The sequence below is a fragment of the Thunnus thynnus genome, chromosome 12 (genome assembly GCF_963924715.1).
Source record: "Thunnus thynnus chromosome 12, fThuThy2.1, whole genome shotgun sequence".
Lineage (NCBI taxonomy): Eukaryota > Metazoa > Chordata > Actinopteri > Scombriformes > Scombridae > Thunnus > Thunnus thynnus.
In genome coordinates, this window is record NC_089528.1 from 14,537,328 (window position 1) to 14,563,703 (window position 26,376).

General features: G+C 39.7%; 1 protein-coding gene across 2 annotated transcripts; it reads right to left on the minus strand.

Annotated features, from left to right (window-relative positions):
- Positions 1 to 1,402: 1,402 nt before the first annotated feature.
- LOC137194146 (mucin-2-like) lies at positions 1,403 to 22,168 on the minus strand. 2 transcript variants are annotated; one of them, XM_067605750.1, is made up of 29 exons: positions 21,887 to 22,168; positions 21,624 to 21,676; positions 21,402 to 21,476; positions 19,100 to 19,320; positions 18,911 to 18,992; positions 18,072 to 18,469; positions 16,768 to 17,332; positions 16,439 to 16,635; positions 15,955 to 16,344; positions 15,171 to 15,460; positions 14,320 to 14,585; positions 13,802 to 13,870; positions 13,232 to 13,369; positions 12,864 to 13,120; positions 12,663 to 12,747; positions 12,460 to 12,528; positions 12,116 to 12,250; positions 11,723 to 11,979; positions 11,514 to 11,598; positions 11,138 to 11,359; positions 10,885 to 11,022; positions 10,125 to 10,381; positions 9,739 to 9,823; positions 7,104 to 9,653; positions 5,518 to 5,726; positions 5,195 to 5,351; positions 4,706 to 5,097; positions 3,583 to 3,712; positions 1,403 to 3,111 (listed from the first exon to the last, which is right to left on the minus strand). In XM_067605750.1, exons 1-29 carry the CDS (start codon positions 21,961 to 21,963, stop codon positions 2,969 to 2,971), a joined length of 7,992 nt encoding a protein of 2,663 aa, XP_067461851.1. In that variant the 5' UTR covers positions 21,964 to 22,168; the 3' UTR covers positions 1,403 to 2,968. The 2 variants fall into 2 exon arrangements, with proteins under 2 accessions (XP_067461851.1, XP_067461852.1); XM_067605751.1 differs by lacking the exon at positions 13,802 to 13,870.
- Positions 22,169 to 26,376: the final 4,208 nt, after the last annotated feature.

Below are 26,376 nucleotides of genomic sequence, written 5' to 3' on the forward strand. Positions count from 1 at the left end.
TGTACATTGTATGGAGTGGTGTGGTGGATATTACCTGTTGGTCCAGGAGTCACTGTTTGAGCTAAACATTAAAAGAGAAAGAGACATGTGATGTAATATGAATTTGAGAAAACAGCATTTAAGGTGATCCCACAGACTGTAAAAAAATAATGGATGCAGCCACCATGATGTCACCCATTGGTTTGTGGACTCTCGTTTTGAAACCTTGAGTTTGCATTTTGACTGTCACCATCTTGGATTTTTGGAGCCAGAAGTGACTGTATTTGGATGAGAGGGTGGAGCTGCCTCTAACACTAGCTGCTAGTTTGGTTAGCACGGTACACTTACAGTCTTTGGTTAACTGTGATAATACTAATTCTAATGCTAATTTCGACGAGCGAAAAACAGGCTTAAAACCATTAAAACAAAAAGATACTGGAAAAAAACTAAACATCCAACTCCTTAGAGGGTCTTGTAGTACAATCAAACACTGAACAAGGCAACCAAAATTTTATAATTAAATTAATAGCTACAGCTATGCCTATACTCTGTGAATCTAGGGTTATGCCATGGTCACGTTACCTAACCAAAGTTGTTGCCATCGTAGGGGTTTCCCCGTGACGACATCCAACTGTCACTCAAGGCGGCCTCACCCTTAATTATGCATAACTTTAAGCCTTAATAAAATGTAAACACGTGAGTAATATAAAAATTCACCCCGCCTACAGTTGTCATGAACAGGGAAATTAGCTATAGATACGAAAACCGTTTTTTTTACCAGGCTGTAAACATGTTCAATATCTGATATTGTGAACATGTAATTGTCTAGAGGAGCTTCTGTATTTTTGACGGTATTAAAAATCACACCTTCGTGATTTCTAAATACCCTGGTATACTGTAATACCTTGATACTGCCTAAGCCTAATTCTGAGCCAACATGAAAGTCTTTTTTGTTTTTGTATTATGAGATAATTATGGAAAAAACATGCCATTCCATGACTCACCTTTATTAAACTGTTCAATATTAAATGCGATAATGTTTCACTCACCATCATATGGAGGCAGCAAACCCAACAGGAGAACGACGTACAGTGTAAAGCAATCCATTACTGCGTGGCTGCTGAGTGTTGTTAAGGCTTATTTATACATGCAGATCAGCACTGCAGACATTCACAAACCCACACATACACACACATCCAGCAGTACACTGACAGGAGTGATACTGTTGTCTGCCAGAAAAAAACAACTACGTTATCTCCACAGAATATCATGTTACACAAGTTCCTTAAATATTTTTTTTCTTCCTGTAATGACTTCCTCGAGTACAGATAGATAATGGTTATGCCTTCAGACTTTAGGTATGTAAGGAATGCTGTTGTAGCTACACTTGACGCAGAAAAGACCAGACAAATGGTGGCACAAATTTAACCAGTGCATATTTATTATAACAGTGAAGATTCATCAGAAAGGTTACCAATGTACAGTACTGACTGTCAGATACACATAATGACCAAGTGCAAGCAATATTTTGAGTGAACATTAATTGCACAGTAAATTTCTTTCCAACAATATCAGACGGTGATAAATAATTAATTTGTTGTCATGCATGTCCATGCATTTCTCATTATTAAACACAGTGTATGTTTTTTTTGTTTTTTTTACAATGAGGCCATTACTGTAAAAGATAGAGTCATGCACAGTTGTAAGAACAACACCTTTGAATAAATAGTATGCATCACAATGGCAACAGTAAAGTCTGATATATTTTCACAGATTACAAAGATTTCGTGATAAAAGATTTCATCGAGATAAGTAACATTTTAGACTAGTAAGTTTTCAAAAGCATCGTGGATATAAGATTCTTGTGTCACAATCTAGCTGTGTGTCCCTAGCTGCAATTCTCCACCAGTCCAGAGAAGGCTTGTTTGAGTTGGACTTTTAAAGGAGTCTATGTGGCATGACAATTATTTAAGTTGCTTATATTAGTTAGTCTGTCTTTGTTTTCACTCTGGTCTGAACTCATACAGCAGGTACGCAGTCTCACTGACACAGGATTGTGTTTTCTGGGTTTTTGGTTTGCTACAGATACAGAGTGGTTGCAGGTTATAGTGTTACATAGTGTGCTTAAGTTTATCTTAATGTATATTCTTAGACAGTTTTGTGTATGTTGGTTTATTATTAAGAGGGTTGTGTTTTCTGGGTTTTTGGGTTTTCTGTTCTGTGTTTTTTCCTTTTCTGTTCATGTATTGACTCTCCCTCCTTTGCCTCTCTACACACCCACCCTGCATCAGCCTTGTTAGCCCTGCTCGGTTCCCAGTGTTTTCCCTAGCCATTCAGCTCCTTTCCTGTCCTCCTGTTTCTTCACCTCATTCCCCTCACCTGAGCTTCTCCGCCCATCTCCCCACCTGCACCTCATCTCCTCATTAGTTCACTTAGTATTTTATTCCCATGTTTCAGTTCAGTCTTGTTGGATCATTTGTTCTGTTCTGTTTTGCCTGCTCGCACCTCTGTATCCTGTTCCTGTGTCTCGAATAAAGATTTATTCTTCAAGTTCCTGTTCCCTGCAGTCTCCTGCGTTTGGGTCCACCTGCTCTGCTCCACTTAACATCTTGAAACAGTGCAAAATCCCAGAATAATATAGTGCAGTAGGGAAGCCTTACTTTTTTACTATGATATACTTTGTGTATAACAGTAATAAGTTGTGATTATCCTATATTCATTGTCCTGAAAAGCTGGAGGTAAAGGAAACTGCTCATTGCCACTAGCCATATTATGCCATTTGACAGCTCAGATTTGGGAAAGGGTGTGATGTTTAAGGAAAAAAACAACAAAAAAAACAAACAAAATTATCAACATTACTTTTGCCAAATTTAAAAGTGGCAGATATTGTTGAGTTTTCTTGTAAACAGTCAAAGTTATGTATCTACTTGTGGTCAAAATCTCCACAGGGTATTAAGTGCCATGTCTCATCTTTGCATCCATCTGATATTCACACTCTCCAGCTCTCTCCGAACTCTTGAACAGTCCTGGCCATGGTACCATCCGGCTTCATCCAGTCGTTCCTCTGTCTACCATCAAAGTTCCCGCACAGACCCCCCACCTTTCTTCTATATATGCGTGGGAGAATGATTTCTGCAGGAACAACATCAACAATACGGTACAATGTCACTTCAGTCACTTTTTCATTTCTCTCCCAGTGAAAATGACTCATTCATGGACAGTTGAATGACAAAGTGTGAATTAAGGATTTGTATGAATCCCGTGTGTTCTGGGACTCCTGATATCTATGAATGCTTGAAAACATCTATATAATCCCTAACAAACCAATGAAACAAAAACCCATTTTGATACATCTTTTTTTTGTCTCTATATAGTAGTTTTTATTGGTAGTGGTGGAGTCTGACATTCCTGTGCTGGATTCAGATTGTCTACAGTAACAATGTACATGTAAGCACAATTCAGTGCAATTTTATCTCATTGATAAAAGCCTCACATTTTAATGTTCACTCTGACATACTGTGTCAGAGCTGATTAAGTTATTGCTAATAACAGAACATCTGAAATCTAAAGGAATACAACTTTAATGAGGTGAAGATTAGTTACCTGCTCTACTGTGTCCATCAAACTCCACTGAGAAGCCAAAGTCGGTCTTTAGGTAGATGCGAGAGGAACGCTTTCGGATCTTTAGGCCGGCAGTTGGTGAAACAGGAGTTTTAGTTCTCCTTCCGTCCAGCTGAAGGGAGACAGAAGGGGAGGATGTATGATTGATCTGTGTTTAGTGCTAATTAGCAAATGTTAGGACGCTAACAAGCTAAACTATGATAGTGAACAATAAGGGTGGGGAGGTGAACAAGAAAAAACGGAAAACATTTCTGGGTTTTATTAAATCAACTACAATTTAGAATATCAAAAACACTAAAGAACACTATGAAGGGTAACTTTTCACATAAATTAACTAAGTAAACAAAAATAAATAAATAAATAAACACTTCTCTTAAGACCAGGGAATGTTAGCATTTAGCTCAAAGCTCTGCTAGGCGTAAGTTCAACCCTAGAGAGCCATTAGTGTGGCTGTAGCCTCTTGTTGAACTATATTTAAAATTCTCAGGTATTGTTGAAAGATGACTTTCTAGTGTTAATGTTGAAAATATTTTGTATTTTCACTTTCCTAAAAGTAACTGACCTATGATATGTGTTTTTTATGCAGAGCATTTTAGATTTGGGCTCCTGGAAAAAATGTAAGCTCTATCAATTTAAAAGAAATTTAGGGTTGCTGCTTAAATATGCTCAAGCTTGAATACAATTGTTCTTTGTATACCAGTTACAATATACTGTATGCAGGCCTTAGAATTACATAGTTCAGACTGCTTTTCAGATGATAATTACATAATAAAGTCTGGCTCTTGGATAAATATAAAATATATATAATATTGCAGTTTTTACATACTCCCTCTCTATCTCCTTTTCTCTCTATTTCATTTCTACTCAAACACACAAACATGTGTTAAGTGCCAATAGGGAAATAACATGAAAGAGCATAATTTAACATATAGCACATGATATGCCTCACTTTTGACACTTCACAGAAATGTTGCGCATAAGTGCTCTCACAAATCTTTGTGGGTGGACGGAAATATGATGATATCCCATGAACAAAATACAGTATTTTGCATGCTAAAAATGCTCCTTAGGAAATTGAGTTTTTAAAAATGCCCTTGATACTTACGACCAGCCTCCGATTCTTTTTGAACTCCACAGTATGATTGTACACTCTGATCAAAAGCTCTTGTAATCTGTGGTGCTCCTCATGCTCTTCGTCGTCATCATCATCATCTTTGTCATCATCGTCATCATCATGATCATGATCATCGTCATCATCGTCATCATCATCGTCATCATCATCCCTGACACTGCGACTGTTGTCTTCTTCACTGCTGTCGTCATCATCTTCATCATCTACGATCTGTGTATTGATGCCCTGTACGTAGACATCTGGAAAGTTATTTGGCAAGTTGTTGGTCCGCACCAGCACATATGAGTGCTCACCGTCAAAATCATGCTTCATGTTATCAAAGGTTCTGTACTCAGGGTCTCCTTTGATAGTACACTCATCAAAGCCTGTAGAGCAACAAGAGTGGAACATTTCAGAGATTGGTGAATAAAATGTAACATAGTTAAGACACATCACAGAGTTAAATGTAGTGATTTAAAGCACCTGTAGACTGGCAGTAATAATGGCCTTCCTCATTTTGAAGGCAGACAGCATTTCCATGACACTCTTCCTCGTCATCACAGTCAATCCTCCCCATGCCATTGTGTTTCTCACATTCACATTTCTGAGTGCAGTGGTTGGTGTACCACTCTTCATTGAACTAAAAAAAGAGAGAGAGTCATCATACTGCTTGGACCTCCATGTCCACATGCACCACTTTTGGGCAATAATCCTTGAGCTTTCAGAAAGTAGTCCTAAATGTTTGGAAATCAAGGCTGTATATGACTTATGCTATTGATGAAGAGTCATTCTGAACCGTCACTTACATGATATTTGCGGCCATCTCTGTCCACACATCCACACTGTTGGATAGGCACACAAACCCTCTCTTTCAGCACATAGCCATCATCACATGCACATCCTGGCACACAAGCCTCATTGTCACTGCAGTGTGGAGGGCCATGCAGATGTGTACAGGTTGGACTGCAGGCAGGGATACACGTGGTGTAATGACTGTTCTCTGGGCAAGAGGGCGCTGGAGAGACAGAGAGATACAGAGTAAATGCATATTTACAGATGAACATGCAATGACAAATAAAAAGGTGTGTAAAATCTATTCCAATACTTTATGTAGATTTATTAGCTATTGTTCATACATTGTTCACTCTAGTGCCACTGGCGTCTAGTAAGCTTGTTAGATGTTAAGTATACATTATGGTTAGGACTGGGTGATACGGCCAAAAATGTTATCACAATAAAAAATTTCTTATCAGTCGATAACGATAATTATCAACATAAATGTCTAAGCATTGTTTATTTCAATTTTAAAGGCTGATTTTTACCTCGGAGTGAAAGTTGAGGAAACCAAATGGTTAATTGTGGTTTTAAACTATTGTTGGTCAGAACATGACAAACACTTGCCAAACAGCAGCACATTTCACATATCTGAGGTAGAACATTCAAAACAATTATAATGATAAAATCTTTTTTCAACATCAAATTATGCATGAGTAAAATTAAGTAAAATCCTTTTTCAGTCCTTTTCCCCTCAACAAAATAAATATCTTACTAAAAAAATTAAGTGCTGCAGTGTGATACAGCACACATGTAAGATGGCTCAGGCTGCAAAAGTTAGTCACATGTCCAGTAACACACGATAACGTAAACATTTAAATTCCAACTAAATTATACAAATGAAAACAACCACAATACATAACCTACAGAAGTCACCTCTGCCCAGATGAATTTGTGACCTGAAGTGCTGATGTGTTGTGGTAAGCATATTATCTCATTTCCAGCTGCTGGCATTTCTTTGTTACTGAAACGGAAGAAATGCCAGCAGCTAGTGTTTTTGCTGCTCTCAACCCAGTTAATTTTGCTATATTCGTCATTACTGTAGCTAATTACCTGCTGTACATTTAAACTTACACTAGTTCTGCTCAAGCACTCATAGCTCTCCCCTCCTTTTAGCAACTTTCTCGCTAATCCCACAGTTATTTACACACTATTCAGATCTGCTAGTTACTTTAGCTAAGCAGCTGGCGACGGCATCTCTCTCTCTCTCCCTCTCACTCTCCTGCTTGGTGCGTCTTATATTTAGCTATTCCTCTGCCTCCTTTAGTGATAATGGTACATGTAATAAATGCAGTTTATTTGTAGTGATGGAGGTGAGGCTCAGTAAATTAGAAGCATAGCCCTGCACCATGGGAACCCAATCAATAGCTGTTGTAGTTAGATATCCCCCAGTAACCAGTGTGAGCCGACCCAGCCTCTCAGTTTAATTATATTGAACATTTATCGAACATTTTTATCTATTGAAGAAAATTATATGATCATTATTATTATTGTTTTTTTGCACAGCCTTAATTATGGGAAAATTAATCCATTTTGAAATAGGGAAATGTAAACTTACTTGGTACAGCTGTAGTTGGTGGCTGTGGTCTAGCTGTAGTTGTAGGGTGAGGTCTGTTTGTTGGTGGATGTGGTTTAATAGTTGTTGTAGGTTGAGGTCTAGCTGTTGTTTGTGGTTGTGGCTGAGTCTCAGTTGGGGGTTGTGGTCTAGCTGTTGTTTGTGGCTGTGGTTGAGTTTCAGTAGGAGGCTGTGGTCTAACTGTGGTTGGTGGTTGTGGTCTAACTGTTGTTTGTGGGGATGGTTCAGTTTCAGTTGGAGGTTGTGGTCTAACTGTTGTTTGTGGGGATGGTTCAGTTTCAGTTGGAGGTTGTGGTCTAACTGTGGTTTGTGGGGATGGTTCAGTTTCAGTTGGAGGTTGTGGTCTAACTGTGGTTGGTGGTTGTGGTTGAATTTCAGTTGGAGGTTGTGGTCTAACTGTAGTTTGTGGCAGTGGTTGAGTTTCAGTTGGAGGCTGTGGTCTAACTGTGGTTGGTGGTTGTGGTCTAACTGTTGTTTGTGGCTGTGGCTGAGTTTCAGTTGGTGGTTGTGGTCTAACTGTTGTTTGTGGGGGTGGTTCAGTTTCAGTTGGAGGTTGTGGTCTAACTGTTGTTTGTGGCTGTGGTTTAGTTTCAGTTGGAGGTTGTGGTCTAACTGTTGTTTGTGGGGATGGTTCAGTTTCAGTTGGAGGTTGTGGTCTAACTGTTGTTTGTGGCTGTGGTTCAGTTTCAGTTGGAGGTTGTGGTCTAACTGTTGTTTGTGGAGATGGTTCAGTTTCAGTTGGAGGTTGTGGTCTAACTGTTGTTTGTGGCTGTGGTTGAATTTCAGTTGGAGGTTGTGGTCTAACTGTAGTTTGTGGCAGTGGTTCAGTTTCAGTTGGAGGCTGTGGTCTAACTGTGGTTGGTGGTTGTGGTCTAACTGTTGTTTGTGGCTGTGGCTGAGTTGCAGTTGGTGGTTGTGGTCTAACTGTTGTTTGTGGCTGTGGTTGAGTTTCAGTCGGGGGTTGTGGTCTAGCTGTTGTTTGTGGCTGTGGTTGAGTTTCAGTTGGAGGCTGTGGTCTAACTGTGGTTGTTGTTTGTGGTCTAACTGTTGTTTGTGGCTGTGGCTGAGTTTCAGTTGTAGGTTGTGGTTTAACTGTTGTTTGTGGCAGTGGTTCAGTTTCAGTTGGAGGTTGTGGTCTAACTGTTGTTTGTGGCTGTGGCTGAGTTTCAGTTGGAGGTTGTGGTCTAACTGTTGTTTGTGGGGATGGTTCAGTTTCAGTTGGAGGTTGTGGTCTAACTGTTGTTTGTGGCTGTGGTTCAGTTTCAGTCGTAGGTTGTGGTCTAACTGTTGTTTGTGGCTGTGGTTCAGTTTCAGTTGGAGGTTGTGGTCTAACTGTTGTTTGTGGGGATGGTTCAGTTTCAGTTGGAGGTTGTGGTCTAACTGTTGTTTGTGGGGATGGTTCAGTTTCAGTTGGAGGTTGTGGTCTAACTGTTGTTTGTGGCAGTGGTTGAGTTTCAGTTGAAGGTTGTGGTCTAACTGTTGTTTGTGGCTGTGGTTGAATTTCAGTTGGAGGTTGTGGTCTAATTGTTGTTTGTGGCTGTGGTTCAGTTTCAATTGGAGGTTGTGGTCTAACTGTTGTTTGTGGCTGTGGTTCAGTCTCAGTTGGAGGTTGTGGTCTAACTGTTGTTTGTGGGGATGGTTCAGTTTCAGTTGGAGGTTGTGGTCTAACTGTGGTTTGTGGGGATGGTTCAGTTTCAGTAGGAGGTTGTGGTCTAACTGTTGTTTGTGGCAGTGGTTGAGTTTCAGTTGGAGGCTGTGGTCTAACTGTGGTTGGTGGTTGTGGTCTAACTGTTGTTTGTGGCTGTGGCTGAGTTTCAGTTGGAGGCTGTGGTCTAACTGTGGTTGGTGGTTGTGGTTCAGTTTCAGTTGTAGGTTGTGGTCTAATTGTTGTTTGTGGCTGTGGTTCAGTTTCAGTAGGAGGTTGTGGTCTAATTGTTGTTTGTGGCAGTGGTTCAGTTTCAGTAGGAGGTTGTGGTCTAACTGTTGTTTGTGGGGATGGTTCAGTTTCAGTTGGAGGCTGCGGTCTAACTGTTGTTTGTGGCTGTGGTTGAGTTTCAGTTGGAGGCTGTGGTCTAACTGTGGTTGGTGGTTGTGGTCTAACTGTTGTTTGTGGCTGTGGTTCAGTTTCAGTTGGAGGTTGTGGTCTAACTGTTGTTTGTGGGGATGGTTCAGTTTCAGTTGGAGGTTGTGGTCTATCTGTGGTTGGTGGTCTAACTGTTGTTTGTGGGGGTGGTTCAGCTGTGGTTTGGGGTCCAGTAGTAGCTGTAGTTAGTGGTCTTGATGTTATTGGTTGCTGTGTGCTTGCTGCTGTTGGGACATCAGGTCTTGTCGGGGTTTGTGTATCACAGGCAGTTGCAGCTGCTGTTGTGGCAGTTGTTGTTGTAAATGTAGTTGTTGATGGTGGCTGTGGCTCTGGTGAAGTTGATGTCAGTGGTTGTGTAGAATTTGAACTGTTGGATGCAGGAGTATCAGGAACCTCTGTTGTAACTGGATTAGAGGTTATGGGAGCAAGGGTTGTTCGTTGAACAAGGTCTGCAACACAGTCAGATCAGTCACATCAGTTTTCAGTTACACTGGGTATGGACCAAATACAATGTCAGCAGAAAGATAGGATTACCTGCACAGTGCCCCTGATGAAGTGATACATCATCTATGGCCACATCAGACTGATAATTGGAACCTCTTCGCCCCTCAAAAATGATCTAAAATTAAGTGTACAGTTAACCATTATGCCTAATATACCTGTTATAGCATGTGGTTTTGTTAGTTCCTACTGAACACCTGCCTACTACAGAGTCAGGTGTCAGTCAGATCGACCTTTCAATAAGGATGTTCAAAAACAAAAACAAAGTTCGAACAAAGCCATGGTTGTGCAATATGTCACAACTTATTTTTTTGTCGCACCCATTCTATGAGAGATGTAAAAATAGATTGTTGCAGCTTTGTCATGCAAGTTTCTTACATGAGACAGGTTAGGTGATGTATCCTTAATAGACATCTCACCTGAAAAGAGCCAGTTGTTGTCAAGTCCACTTGAGCCAGGTGCCACATATTTCCTTGATCATTCCTCTTCCACCAAACAGCATCAGCCTTTCTGTCTTGGAGCAAGTATACATGGAGGCCCATTGTATCAGCTGAGCCGTACATATGGTACCAGAACTGCAGACACTGAGGACCAGAATCCAAACACTCAGAGCTGATGAGACGAGCTGTGTCTCCATGTGTCACAGTGTTGGCTTCGATGTAAAGATAGTAGCCATCTGGATAAGGACATAAGGGTTAGACCAGTTAGCACAGCCTATTATAAAGTTTTCTTTGATAATGTTATAATTTTTCATTTAGTTCTACATTCAAGGCTTGTCCTATTACAGATGAAATAGGTTGCATTGTAGTCAGTGATGGTAAAGGCTGCAGTATGTTAATAATACAAATGTCCTTTAAACACTCAAGGGCAAAAAATGACTCAACTCATTGAAAGCAGCTCTACTGGCACTTCCTCAGAAGGCTAAAGGAAAAATAGCTTATCTTGACAACATGCAGTATAGGAATCACAGTATCAGGAACTCTTAGTCAGACAGCAATAATTGGTCTACTATTCTGGCCCGACAAGGAAGAACTGCTTCAACAATGGGGTTTTCACTAGTTGACTGCGGTTGACGTCAAACTGGCAAAGAAGGTGCAGTAAAATCCACCTTACAGTTTTACACCATAACAACACGGTATACAACCAACTTTACTTGGCGTGTGTCAGAAGGTTAATTACCTCCTGTGGTGTGATCTGAAGAAGGCCCGGTCATCATAGTAGGAGTTGAGCCACGATGTCTTGTCCAGTCAAAAACATCAGTGAGCAATTGACTCCACTGACAAAGATCTTGTTCAAAATTACAGTGAAGCTTGCATACTGGAAACAGAAGTCAGAAAGATAATTAGATCACAGACAGTTATTCTTGAAATCCCAAAAACTGGACATGGAAAAAATAAATTATCTAAGTGCAGCTGTAGACTTCTCACTGTACCAGGGTGTGGTGGTGGTATGTTATCTGGAACTTCACTAATATTGTCCTCATCAATGAAGTTGGTTGTCGCTTCTGGAGGTATGGTTACAGTTGCTACAGGGAACTGAGCAGTAGTATTGACAACAGGAGGCTCTGGAGCTGCAGTGGTTGTGACAGGGACACTTGGAGGAGCTGTGGTGTTTCCATCAGGTTTAGGAGGAAATACACCAGTATCACCGATATCTAAACAAAGTCCAAGAAATATTGTTAATTGCTAGTCATAGTGGCAGTGATTTATTATAATCAATTATAAAACATTACTAAGCCACTCAGACATAAAAGTAAGCAACACATTTGAAAGGCTTAGTGACACTTATTCTGTGCACATATTTCTTACCTGAGCAACGGCCATGATAAACCTTTACATCATCTATGGCCACATCGGACTCTTCGTTGGAGCCTCTGCGCCCTTCAATGATGATCTGAGGAAAAACAATTGATTTGATATTATTAGTAAGAAGTCTCTTCATGTTAATATTCTACCATTACAACATCATTGGTTGACCATATTTAAATAATCTGAATGCCTAGTGGAAGTTGACTAACCTGGAAAGATCCAGTTGTTGTCAAGTCCACCTGAGCCAGGTGCCACATATTTCCTTGAGTATTCGTCTTCCGCCAAACAGCATCAGCCTTTCTGTCCTGAAGCAAATAGACATGGAGGCCCATTGTATCGGCTGAGCCGTGCATATGGTACCAGAACTGCAGACACTGAGGACCAGAGACTGAGCACTCTGAGCTCATTAGACGAGCCGTGTCACCATGTGTAACACTGCTGGCCTCAATGTAAAGATAGTGACCATCTAGACAAATGGAATGAAAAGATCAAATCTGTCAGATATGCTTTCCAAAGTGAGAAAGATTTTTTCTTACTTCAAAATATTGTCTGTGTATTACTTGTTACCTTTAATAATATTACATAGACAAAGATTGTATTACCACCAGTGTGGTCAGCAGAGGGTCCAGTCATCAGGGTGGGTGTAGAACCACTCTGCCACGTCCAGTCAAAAGCATCTGTGATCATCTGATCCCAGCTGCAAAGGTTGCTATCGAAGTTACAGTCGAGATTGCAGACTATAAGGGAAACATTGCAAAAAATTAACATGTATTGCAGCTCTTGTGCAACTTCCTAAAAATTTAGACAATCTGTAACTAGCCCAATAAACACTGAATCTGCAATTCTGACAGGTAATTGTTAACATAAATGTTAATTTGTAACCACACTTCAGCTTTTCCGACACGGAAACAACTGGTCCATAAAATATAGCCTCCTGTGCACTTACCTGTTAGTGAGGGGAGGACTGCAGTTGTGAGAGGAATTTTAGTTCCACTAATCATCCCAGGGAAGCTACCTAAAGGGAAGTGATAGATAACTTTGTTTACACTCTGAGATATCTGGGGTTGTCATAATTTGAACACCATTAGAAATGTCACAATGACAAAAAATAATGTTTTTTTTGTCCTGTTTGTAAGAGTTCAGCATCACCTGAGCATGAGCCAAAGTGGATGGACATGTCATCTATGGCCACATCTGATAGAGCATTAGAGCCTCGAATTCCCTCTACTATGATCTGAAAGGGGCAATTTGAAAATATACAGAATAAGATTGGAAGTCTTTGACAGTGTGCAGAATTTAACCAGCATCTTTTAGATCCATGTGTTGTCTGATATATTGTGTCAGACTTACTTGGAAAGGACCAGAGTCTCTGATATCTATATTGCCTGGATGCCATTCTGGTCCTTGGTCATTCATCATGGACCAAAGCTTGGTAGCTTTATTGTCTTTGAGCAGGTAGATGTTGAGGGCCATGGCTGTGGCTGAACCATACATATGGTACCAGAAGCGCAGGCAGAGTGGGCCACTATAATGGCACTGTGAGCTCAACAGACGGGCTGAGTCTCCATGGGTTACACTGTTTCCCTCAGTGTATATGTAGAAGCCCGCTAGAGGAACAGTTGTACAGAATTGAAGAATCAGCATGAATCATGAAAAATTGATGAAACAATTGCAGCAATTACAACACGTGACAGTGTGGCCTGATGTTGGGTTTTTACCCCCAGTGGTGTGGTCTTGGTTCGGCCCACTTAGGCCTGACGGAGTGGGACCTGAATGTCTTGTCCAATCAAAACTGTCCTGTACGAGTTGCTCCCACCCACACAGATTGTTTTCAAAGTTGCAGTTAATGGGACAGACTATGGAAAAGCAAATAAAGACAATAGAAATGATAAGTATTGTGAACTAATTACATTAATTATAACATCACAGTTTGAAAATACAATTTGATTTTAAAATGATCTACAAACATATAACTCTAATCTGTAGATGATCAGTTTTCAAAAATAATACATCTGTACAATAATCCCCTGAAAATCTACACGCAAAGTCAATATATTATGTACTGTATTTATGTAAACATGTGTGTATATATATATATATATATATATATATATATATATATACACACACACATATATATATTTATATATATGTGTGTGTGTGTGTATACATACATATGTATTTGAGATTAATAATTGTATCATGCCACTGAGTATCCAAACCAGTAACAAATAGTTTCCTAGTGATTACGTTTTGAGAGAAACCTTCGCAACCCTGAATGCTCTTACAAGTCTGATCTGATGTTGGAGAGGTAGGAGTTGAAGTTGTTGGAGGAGTTGCAGTGGTTGGGGGTTCAGCTGCAATAGGAACAAAAACAAAACAAAAACCCAAACAAACAAACAAACAAACAAAAAAGGAAATGAGTTCAACACCTTAGCCTTTTCGGCACCCTAGGTGATATTTTGGACCACCCCAATCCACATCTTAACCACTTGATAATTTTGCGAACTTTTCTTATATCACTGACAAAAAACCCAAACAAAAAACAAACCAAAAAAAAAGATTCACCCAGACGGAGCCCTACACTGTTGCTTAGTTTGGTAATGCTTCGGGCCAGTCCAAAAATCAAAACAACGTAAAGCAGGAGCAAAGAGAGGAGAATCAATGAATGAAAAATACAGGACATGAAACAGAATGACTTCTATTAAAGTTAAGTGCTAATAAATTCACTTAACAATTCTATTAATTAGTTGATCACCACCAATATCATTACATCGTCATCATCATGTCTGACTCAAATACTCACCACAGGCTGTGCCATTCTGCCAGTGGGGCAGCTCCACTCCTGCAACCTGACATGCTGCTGCATAGGATTTCAGAGATTCACATAGGGTGTACTGGTCACCACTTGTTGCACAGTAGTCATAAACACAACTATTGATGTAGATGGTTGGGTGAATGGTTTCATGGCATGGCGTGAAGGCTTCCCCCAGTAGAGTGTAACACTCATTGTAGGCCTCATTCTCCTCATCATAATGACAGATTCTTGGGTCATTTGGATAGGCAGTACACCTGGAAGAGAAGGATTTGAGTTGCCATGTTGTCAGCTTGGTGTAAATCATTTATCAGAGTAACCTGCTTTATGTATTCAGCTGGTTATTAGCTGATAATCAATCTGATACATTAGCTAAATGCTATTGTTAGATGCTAACATGCCCACAGTGACAATGCTGTTTTCCAAGTTCACCTTAGTTTAGCATGTTAGCATGTGCATCTAATTAGCACTAAACACAAAATACAGCTCAGGCTTATGGAATTATCATTAGTTTACCAAAATATTGGACAGATACAGTTTTGGTGAGCACCAAATCAGTAGGCTTTCCCCTTGGGTGCCACAAATGTCTGTCTAATTTTAATGGAATTCATCCAATAGTTAGTGCAATATTTCAGTCAGGACCAAAAGTGTTTGACTGACATACTGTTAGACCAATATTGGTATCCCTAGATTCACACTGCTACTGTGGCTAAAAAACGGCATGTGCTAATCTTTTATTGCAATAATTGGATTTTTCACTTTTTGAAGCATTAAAATGTCTTGAAATACATTGGATGTATACTCAATATTGTGCAGATACCCTATATAGTGTAACAACTCACTCGTTATTGTCTGGCACCCTCCAGCTGTCACCAAACTCAAATGGGTCAGTATAGTTTTGGCCTGGTTTTATGAAGTCATCATCCTGCTGGTTAGAGTAGGTGCCGCAGAGTCCACACAGCTCATACATGTAGCGCTCATCCACCTGCAGGAACAGTCTGTTCTGCCCATCTATCATCATTCTGAGGCCAAAGGTTGTCTCCAAGACAATATAGCTGTTCCTCACGTAAACCCATACTGAGCCATAATTAACACTGGTGGAATAGGGGAGTTGGACACGGCTATTATTCACCTAAAGAGAGAACAATTGATTATTGCTTCAATCTAAGAAAACTGAGTTTATTTTGAATATCTTAAACACAACACAGCAGTTGTCCTTATGTGATTTCTACTAGGATAGCTATTGTAATCAATTAGTTTCCAACCAGCTGTTCAGGGCAAAGTCAAGAGGGTCAGCTATTAGTTTGTGTATTCTTGTAATGACAAACAACTGACTGTCTCCAATGATCTGTTACAGGGTAATAACTGACCCCTATAAACATGGGTGTGCTGACACTATAATTGTTAGTCAATGTCATTAACGAATTGCAGTAGATAATACGGAACAATGACTCAACAAATCCCATAAATGGGTCTTTTGCAGGTCATCATACTTTTGCATGGAGTGGAAGTTGTCCAGTGTCATATGCATTTTCACGACAACCTGTATAGTTATATTTATACACTATAAAAGTGTTGCATTTTGAATCATTTGAGAATTACATGAATAACAAGGATTTTGCTTACATAGACCCCTCCGCTCTGATTCAGGGTGAGGTACAAATCCTCAACCTGAAGAGTCACAGCTTCCAGCTTGGACCGGGTGAAGTTCTGAAGAGGAGGGTGCATGTTGTGTCCGGTCACACTGAACTGGACTGAGCTTTCATCTCCACACGTGGTAGTCAGTGTGTAACTGCATCCCCCTTGAAAGTTATAAGCCAACCCGTCAAAGGTGATATAGTGTGGATCACCATATACGCTGCAGGTGACAGGCTTGAAAGGGAAGCAGCCTTTGACGCCATCCTTGACCTTACAGACCTCATCATCTGCGCATTGCATTGTAGTGCACTGCACATTATTACTACCCATGCACTGGCACTGCTGCATACAATCTCCTTCCACAAAGGTTTCTCCTTTCTGCAGGTGAAAGGGAGTCATGTGAATAAATTACAGCACTGTGGAAGTCAATAGGTGAATATGAAATTGTTCCCTGTTCATCCATGTCCCTTACCTCATAGTTATTTCCTTTATACCAGCACCCACAGTCCTCTGCTGGGACACACTTCCCCCCACTGAGCTTGAAGCCAGAGTCACACTCGCATCTTTCCTCACAGCTTCCACAGGACCCAACTAAATCCAGACTGGAGCACACGTCGGGGCAACCCTCTGCACATGAGTTTAAGTGGCTGTTCGCACCACACTGAAGGGCTGAGGATGGAGCAAGAGAGAGAGACCATGACCTTAACTGTCATTGTATTATTATAGTCATTATTTGCCACAGTTTCCCCTATTTTAACAAGAGGCAGATAAGTGAAAGCAGGAAGCAGTAATGCAACATACGGCAGAATGTGGAGTTCCTCCATATGGGCATGGCGACTCCAGCCTCCTGGCAGATACCAGCGTAGACCTGTATTGTCTCACATAGCACCCCTGGGTCACCATGAGCAGAGCACATGCCGGCCACACAGGCCCTGAAGTAGCTCTCTGCTTCCAGAACTGATAGGCAGGCAGCAAAGGGCCCGGTACTAGAGAGGAGGCCTCCACAGTACAACTCACTGGCATACTCAGCCTCTTCCAGTGGGTCACACCGGTGAGGTACCAGAATGGTTTCGCAGGAGGAGGTGGTGTCCCTGGTCTGCCAGCTCTCAGCCAAATCTGTAGCATCATGGGCATCTGTACCATCGGACTTTTTAAAGTCATCTCCACCAAGGTTGTTAAAGTTGCCACACAAGCCACAAACTTTATCGGAGTAATTGGATGGCAGCGTAATATGTACAGCACCAGCGTTATCATATGAAACAGAAAGTCCAAAACTGGTACCCAGTTCAACAGCAGCCGGGTTGCTCTTGATGTTGACTGTGCCGCTGCTGAGGCTCAGTGGAAGCTTCTTCCAGATCCCATTGACCTAAAGAATAATATTAGTTTAACACTTTCTTTTACGGCTATCATCAGCAGTATTGAGTCACTCTGACAGTCTATATAAAAAGCGGCATTCTGAAGACAGATATATCTTTGAGAACTGATAAGACTGATAGCAGATCTAGGAATTCCAGGACATTATGCCACTAAACTCTGCACTTTATGATAAACGAAGTTTATCAGTAGAATGAGGCTGCAGATATGGCAACTGCTCGATCCAGTACATTACGAAGCTTAACACTCATTACAGCATGATGACAAGGTGCCACAAAACTGAAGCCATGCTGATAGGAATTGAAACTTATAGAGCAATGTGTAATAGAGAATGGGAATACTGTATGTTTTTAAGGAAGACAAAATTGGCTTCCAGCATACAAACATGTTAATTCTCTGCTGAGGACAGTTTGGTTTGCAAATACTTGGTCTCCTTTAGCTATGAAAAATGAAAAACACTCTCATTGTTCTCAAATATGTGATGACATAGTGATAAACAGCTTAGTTGGATAAACTGAAAATGAACTGATAGAGTGCCAAAATGAGTGTATGGCTGCATTGTTGTAGTTTCTAATCCTGAATAAACAAATAAGTAAATAAATAAGGCTTATGTTGATCTTTAGGCTCCAAAATTAACTTTCTCAAAAGTCAGCCAAAACTTTAAATGGAATAGGCTGATGTCACAGCACATGTCCCCCCTACATGTCTATCCTACTTTTAAAGTAACTCACCACAACCCGGTGTGTCTGCCTTTTCAGCAGGAACACTCTTAAGTTGGCCATTTCCACAACGACCTGCTGAACAGTTGGCAAAGATGAGTTCCCATTCTGCTCATTGACCACTTCCACACTGAACATGGGCAGGGTCTCAGTGGGTGAGCAGGTCTTAGCCAGTGCATAGGTACAGGGGGCCATGAAGCGGAACAGCACTCCATCAAAAGTGCTGCAGCCTGTGTCACTGTGTATAGTGCACGTCCCAGAAGTGGAAATCCTCCTGGAGCTTCCTCTTTGAGGACCACAGATTTGGCCCTTAGGGCACTGGGAGAGAGAGCAGGAGAGTTGGCCAGCAGAGCAGAGGCAGTGGGTGGATTCATCTGTCCATAACTCTGTGTCAGATTCGCACTGATGTCCTGTGGGAGACGTGATTGAATAAACAATCACATTTTATAACCACAACACCATCTGTCTAGGAATAACTGATGATGATGAAATGTTAGGTTTACTGTTAATATGTATTATACCACATTTTCCTAGTTATCTTAGTTCCTTTTAATTATGTAAGTAATATTTAGATTTTCTAATTATCATTATTGAAAAGGATAAGAAACAGGTGAATTTAATGGTGAATTTATGAAACATAATAAATATTTTACACCTTTGTGCTTTGGAATGGTTCTGTGATGTAGACTCTTTTGCAGTTTTACTGACAGGAATCTAACTAGTTTTATGACAGTAATGGTTGTATCATTTATTGCTAAACATTAAAGATTGAATACAGACTATAGTATGATTTCATGGACTGATGGGACCAAAAACTAGTCTGTTGTCAACAGTAAAAAAGAAATACTTACCACATGAGCCTCTCCTTACACCTATCTGGTTAAATGTGACCTGCCCTTCCATTGACTCTGCTTGGACTGCTTCAAGTACAATCTGTCATAAAAGCAGATTACTTATTTAAAAATGCACAGTAATATATTTTAATTTCCCAAACAGTTCAATTACAGATTAATAGTTATATACAGAATGTGCCATTTTACCTGAGTCCCTGATTCGATGATATTTAGAGGCACAAACACTTGTCTCCAAGAAGATCTGGAAAGGGCAGGTGAGGTCCAGATTTCTACCAGACCAGCGCTGCTTTTGAGCAGAACTCGGAGTTCAGACCCATTAGCTGCAACTGGGGCCAAGTACCAGAACTCTAAACATGCCTCGCCTTGGTCCAATGCACCACTCTCTAAAATTTTCACAGGAACATCCTCTGGAGGTGAAAATGATAATGAAAAAATGTAATGGATACACTGTATGCTTTCATCTTCATCATAGAGAGTGAGCTTACTCACTCTTGTTTTTTATAGTTCCAGTGTAGCAGTTTGTTTCTTAGGTACATATTCACTGACCCCAATGCTTTTAAATCACACAATATAAATAGTTAAATATATTCTTAACTATGCTGGTTAGGAATGAGCTTTTATGTTATACCGTTATTTTGATTATATCATAAATGGCAAACCATTCCATTGTGTTTGTTATTGTAATAAAACTAGAAGTACATCTGTTGTGGTGCAATTATCATTAAATGCAAAATGGCTGTTATGTGCTAAATTTGAACCTCAACCTTAACTTTTTGACTCACCTGCCAAGGCGACTGGTAGATGAAAAAAATCCACTGGCCAAGCATATTTTTTACTGGCCAAAATAATGAATTGCCTTTTTGTGTCACATGTGCATTTGTTTTTAGTGAATAGTTGTGAGTGACAGATCAAATATTGGAATTCAACATGATGGAATAACAACAGTAATATTCGTATTATTGTTGTTGACTGTTCAATCAGTGAAAACGAGTTAGATGTGCATAAAAACACATATGGTGCGTGTTTACACTGTATAAGGACAAACATGAATAATGTCCTCCGAGCCATCATGCCAGATATTTTATTACGTGACTGTTTTGGTACAGACATTTATCCGCCAGTGTGACCTTTGAAATTTACTTGCCAAATGGAAAAATCTACCTGCATTTGGTGAGTGGCAGCAGAAATAACGTTAAGTTACTGGGAGGTGTGTGATTTTGTGTGTGTGTGTGTGTGTGTGTGTGTGTGTGTGTGTGTGTGTGTGTGTGTGTGTGTGTAAAAGGGGCAGAATGGGCCTGTGGCCTGCTAAGTGTGTGTGTGTGTGTGTATGTGTGTGTGTTGGCACTGTAGTCTATAATCTTGCCTACTCTAGGAAAATTTCAAGGAAAGGAAACACCCCCATTGCAAATTAAGCACAATATCAACAGCCATGTTCATATTCAACCTGTATTGTTATAAGGTCATCATACTATAATGTAACAGCCTACCTATATTGATAGCAGTCGTATCAACCAGCTCTAAAATATTTATTTCACCATAGCCACAAAATAGTCTGTTTAGGCTGTTTAGGGTTTTACAGCTACATTGTCATCATCTTTTCAAATTAGCTGAAATCATATTTTCAAAAATCAAATTGGCTTAAAGTTTGATCGTTGTGGAGGTGTAAACAATAGAAACTACACAAATGCAGCGTAGTGGTAGTGGTATATTAGTGTGCAGCCCAAGTTTAATTGTGTTCCATGGTAAGTAATGTTTAGGCAGGCAACAGACAAATGGACTAACAGTATTGGCATCTGCAGATGTTTTTGTAAACAATCTGTTATTGTCATCAAGAATTTTCATATCAGTGCTTCTCTCGCTTTTCTGTTTGTTTGACTGCTTCATATAAGCAAATGATGTACTGTTATGCGTATGTATACAAATTATGCACAGTAATTCATTGTGTGAACAGCAGTAATTTGTATCTGATGCATCTAGGTTGCTGAAGTACAGTCCAGGCTTGGCAGGTCTGTAAATGGTAAAATATATTTTTAACTATGCTGGTTAGGAATGAGATTTTATCATGCCAGATATTTTATTACGTGACTATTTTGGTACAAACATTAACCCGCCAGTGTGGCTGATAGCCTTCTGAAATTTATCCACCAAATGGAAAATCTACCTGCATATGGCACTTGGCGGGTGTTAATTTCAGACCCTGACCTCAAGTCTAGGTCCTCTACTTTGATTGCTTCAGGGAGAACACCAGGCTATAAAAGATTATTAGCCTGCTTCAGATCAATTGATGATATGCAGTGAGGCACTGACCCAGTCACAGCCTGTCTGTAGATTAAAACAGAACTGTGGACTGATGTTCCAAATCCCCTCTGAAAGGGTGAGCTCATAACAGAAATGAACTGTAACTTGGCTTGATTTTAATTTCACAGTTACATTTAATTAATCTACAACCATCACAATACTATTGTGCAGTAAATAATGTGTTTTGTACCTGTTCTTCGGAGGATGCTCGTCCAGTCACAAATCAGATTGTTGTGTCTGCCGTAGAAACACTGTGTGACATATTCTATGAAAGAAAAGGAAAAGATAATATATATGCAGGATGTCTGTATATTAAAGTTCTTGCTTTGACAAATTTGCATTCCAGCATTTTTATTGATTATGGAGTAAAAAGGCATGACTAACAGGTCTAAGTAGTGGTGATACTTCATACCTGAGTTTTTTCTCCATTCTGGTAACGTAACTAATGACATGTCATTTTCAGCCCTAAAATAGGAAAACAAAAATGATCAGATATTCTTGACGATTTTTCCATAAATTAATCAAATATCAGACCGACTTTAAAACAAAATTTTAAAACACACAGAAACATTTCATTCAGTTTTCACTCAATGAAGTGGTCATAATATACCATTTGAACACATTACAAATAGCGTATCAGCTTAAATGTGACAGTTAATTTATGTTTAGACTCACCTGCATTGAGTCCCTGTCTGGGATAAAAAGAGTAGAGTCACTGCAACCAACAAATCTGAGTGGATGCCTCCAAGCATGGCTGATCCCTTAACGGCTGCCTCTCAGCTGCTCTCCTGTTGCTAATACTCTCTCTTTGATGAGTTGAAGAATGAATGATGAGCAGTAACCGTATTGAAGCCTCTCTGTGGAAACTCAGCTTACAGTATGTGGCCTCTTAACTGCCAGCACAGAGCTGTAGGCCCTCTTGTGTCACTCTGAGAACAGAGCAGAGGGTTTTAGGCATTTATAGCCCCCCACCTGACCAGGTAACTACAGCAGTGGGTGGAGAGTAAAGGCTAGAGAACAGGAAGCCAAGAAAGGGGATGGACTTGGTCTGTGGCATAAAAATATTCAAGAAGTGATGACAGCACAACAGCTTACACGGTTACAGTAAATATTAATAGGCAAGGTCAGGGTTTAGTGTTGGGAAGTCATAAAAAAACACTTAGAGTCAGGTTATCTAACATGTACAAGTGCTTGAAAAAATGTCAAAAATTGAAAAAAAATAGAATAAACAGGAGACATTTGGCATGTTTATGAGCTCATTGATAAAGCAATACAGGGTTAAATTTAATATCCGTATACCTTGTCAAAAGCGTATCTGTTAACACAAAATAAGTTCAATAAAGATGATTTGAGAGGCTTTGTTAAGTTATGAGGCAGAGTTTTGATAGTTTTTGAAACCCATGACTTGATGTTTGAGATTTGAGTTGTCTGCTCGAATGGTGAAAGTAAAGTCTGCAACTAGTCAGACGGGGTAGAGGGTACAAAAAGGGTAAAACATCAGATTTGACCCACACACAGGGCTGTAATTTTATTAATGTAATTTATGTATTACTAATAATAAAAACATCTTCAAAACATAACCTGTCAATTGCTGTATTCAATTAAGGTACTTACCAAGGTAAGTCAAAAGCACTCTTCCATTACAAGAAGATTATTAGATTTTTGAACGAGAAATAACATTTACGGCACCTTGGAGGAAATGTTAATATTATAGCCACGTAGAATCAAGAAAACACTGTTTATTATTATAGATTTGGCCTCATACAAGTAACTTTTAACTCAACAGGATTAGATGGTCTGTTCTGTTCAGACAGCTGACGATGCTCATGAATTTTACATGGAGTCAAAGGATGACATGATATTTTTCCATTTCAAATCTTAACTAAGCTTCCAACTCAATCACACTTAAAAAAGATAAGCTAAAAAGATGGCCCATTAAGCGCTTTAACTTATGCAATCCATATTGTTGAAAAGTACACAACTAGGCATGTGCACATATTGACCTGATAACGTTATTGTAAAAAAACAGGCTATAACTAGTGTCTGCTGGAGTATATTGTCAGCTAAATAGCAGAGCATACTGTATGAACAGGTGATAAAAGAGTGATAAGAAAGACAGTGTGTGGGAGGGGCTGTCTGATCCACCTGTTGTTGCATTCCTGAAGCCCTGTTGGTATGTGTTAATATATCCAGAACAAATATTAGAGCTATTTAAAACAGTCCACCCTAAAAGAAGGTCTTTGTTAAGGATCTGTAAAACACCAAATATTACTGTATCCAGAGTATAAAAAGTGTTCACTGTCTACAGTTCTCAGACAAGATATTTCTCTTATGTCTTTGCTAGAAAAGAGAAGGCAACACAGTAACTATCTCAACTACAGAGATAATCTACAGGTATCTAAGATGACACAGGCCTGATTTCTTAACAGATAATCAGTTTTATCTCTGTGTGTCTAAGGTGTGTGATGAAGTATGTTCAAGTCACTTTATCAATGTATAGCCACCTCTGACTAAGCCATCATGATTGGTAACCAAGACAGTCATCAGTGAGGTAACCAGTCTGCCCTACCTAGAGGGGCAAAGTCCAATTATTAAATACAGTGTAACCTTATCAGTATATCCTTAATACTTATTTTAGAATGGAAATATTACATAATCAATCTGAAAATGCTGCTCAATTACATACCTATAAATCCATAAACCCATACCTGTCCTCATACGTCCTGCATGTCTTCAGCAAGAAAATAAAAGGGCAATTAATAATCAACCTTACCCACACGAAGCAGGAGAGCGACAAGGGGCCATGACCAAGTACAAAACAATTTACTGTAGGGTTGTCCGAGGATCATTGTGGACTACAGATGCTATGATCCATGACTAACAGTTAACAAGCTTATGTTTGCTATTTGTATCACTTCTTTGCAAGCGTCACTGCATCACATGTAAAAATAGAACACCTTAGTAAGCAAAGGAATGCTATTTTGGAAAAATGGGGCAAATGGCAACTGTAATTTTTTAACATTTCAAGGAGATCATGTTACCTGCTTGTGTATGGAGTGCTCTGTTTTAGGAAAGGAAGTGTTCCATTAAATATTGACAAAAATTAACCAAGCAAGTCTCAAGTTACAGATTTTGGTGAGCATAAACAGACTGTAATACCTCACATGTGATTTTCCATGTGCATGTTTTTGAGATTCTCAACTCTACAGTGAAGGTATAAGTGGGTGGGAGCTAACATGTGACACAGTTCATGAGCTGGACCCTTAGCCATTGCCCTAGAAAAACTATATTTTTAAATCTATTTTTCTCTCAGAAAATGTTTGTCCCTTAATCCTAAATAAAGCACCTCTTTGTTCCTCGACCCTTCTGTCAGGGTTTAGTTAATACTAGGCTTGCACCCAAAGGTCACCTCTGTTTAAAAAAAAAAGAAAAAAAGAAAATCAATCCACAGTGCAGCCTTTCATCTATGAGTAGGTCAATCAATGGCATATGAAAATCTTCTCCACCTTCCATTGAGTTTGCCATTGTCTACGCAGTCTGCTGTCCCTGAAGATGTCCTCAGCTGTAACAGCAGGTCAAGGTCATGGTTGATAGATGACACTGGGCAGGACAGGGAAGACACTGAGCTCTCCCTCATCTCAGAGCTTTAGTATTTCTACTTTTATTGCACTCTCATTCGTATACTTGCTCCATTCCCTTAGATGTGAGAATTAAATGAGGACAAATGGGATCATGCTGTCTCTGTCCAATGATTCAGTGTAGGGTCAAGGTCATCAAACATGGAGACTAGTGCAGGCTGGAAAACAGGCTCACTTTCATGTCTCAGGGTTTAACAGAAATCTTATGCCTTTTCTGTTGATGCCCTAGTTTTACAGTCTAACGAATGTGAATAGCACCTTTTGTAGCTTTGAAGTGTGTGTGGTCATTTTGGCATTTCTAAACTCTGCATGATTTCTTTTCTACTCCTGTAAAGTTTATAGAACATAATGTATGGCCTTCAAAACACTGCAGAGGATTGAGTGCTTGTGAACCTCTTCGATAATTGTAGCAGTAAATTACATCGGTACATGAATGTTGAGGACATACGTAACTGCTTAAGTGGGTCTATAATATTGCATTTTAAATCCCCTGACTATTTATGGGCACATTTTTACAGGAGCTGCCATTTATAGTCTATCTGCTGGAAAATGACCTATTTTCAATGAGGTTTTCAGAATGAAGAGTTACCACTGAAGGGTGAAAGAAAGCGGCGGAGGGCCTTCTGTGGAATGTAAAGTAGGTAAGGTATAAGTTAAAGCAATCTCTTCATTCTTCCGAAATAAAAGGAGTCTATCAAAACAAATTAGGCCTCAATATGCAGTGTCTGCTTAATATTCATTGAATCATTTGACTTGCCAAAACATTTCTTAATTTCACAGGGACAAGTCAAACTTGTTAACATTTCACCCTCAAGCCCCAAAAGGGAGCAAGTGTTTATAAAGCAATAAAGCAATAAATAACCTCTGTCTCATTCCAATTATTATCGCAATGAACACTCAAATTAATGTGTGTTGGTCTTTGGTTATGTTTTTGTTTCAATTCTTTTCTTTCCTCCACCTTTTCCCTATTCTTAAGACAAGGTCATGAGCCGTCCTTCCTTCCGTCACGCTCCGTTGAAAAGTTTCAGAGCAATCTTGCAGGTGTTTCTTGGCCTGTGGCGCTTCGTTACACAAACAGAGCCTGACTTCTCCTTCCGCCACATGGTTGCTAAACAGGTTGTTTAATGAATACAGGTGCTGTGGTTCTGCTCTGCCTATCAGAGAGACATGATCAATACTGTAGGCAAGCTGCATTTAATTGTCTTTTGTCAACAGTCTGTGTGAGGAGGAGGGAAGAACATTCCCCTCACCCGATATCCACCAAACCAAGGCCCTTTATACCATTCTTGAAACTTCATCATGTTTTATGAAACATGTATCTTGTTTCAACACCCAACACTCTGTTACATATGCAAAATGTTTTATATATATATATATATATATATATATATATATATATATATATATATACACATACATATATACATTTTTTTTTCCTGAAAATATTGACTTTCAGGAAGAGCTCCTTGTGTATCCATGTCTGTGTGTGGTCTAACAATAGTTTGTGGGCCCGTTGAAAAAGATTTT

Bases quoted from the DNA above. Each gene is read 5' to 3' on its own strand.
- LOC137194146 (XM_067605750.1), bottom strand. From the start codon at position 21,963: ATGCTTGGAGGCATCCACTCAGATTTGTTGGTTGCAGTGACTCTACTC. The intron at 21,677-21,886 runs GTGAGTCTAAAC...TTCCTATTTTAG, and splicing joins CAGACAGGGACTCAATGCAG to GGCTGAAAATGACATGTCAT. The intron at 5,727-7,103 runs GTAAGTTTACAT...CTGTCTCTCCAG, and splicing joins ACCAACTACAGCTGTACCAA to CGCCCTCTTGCCCAGAGAAC.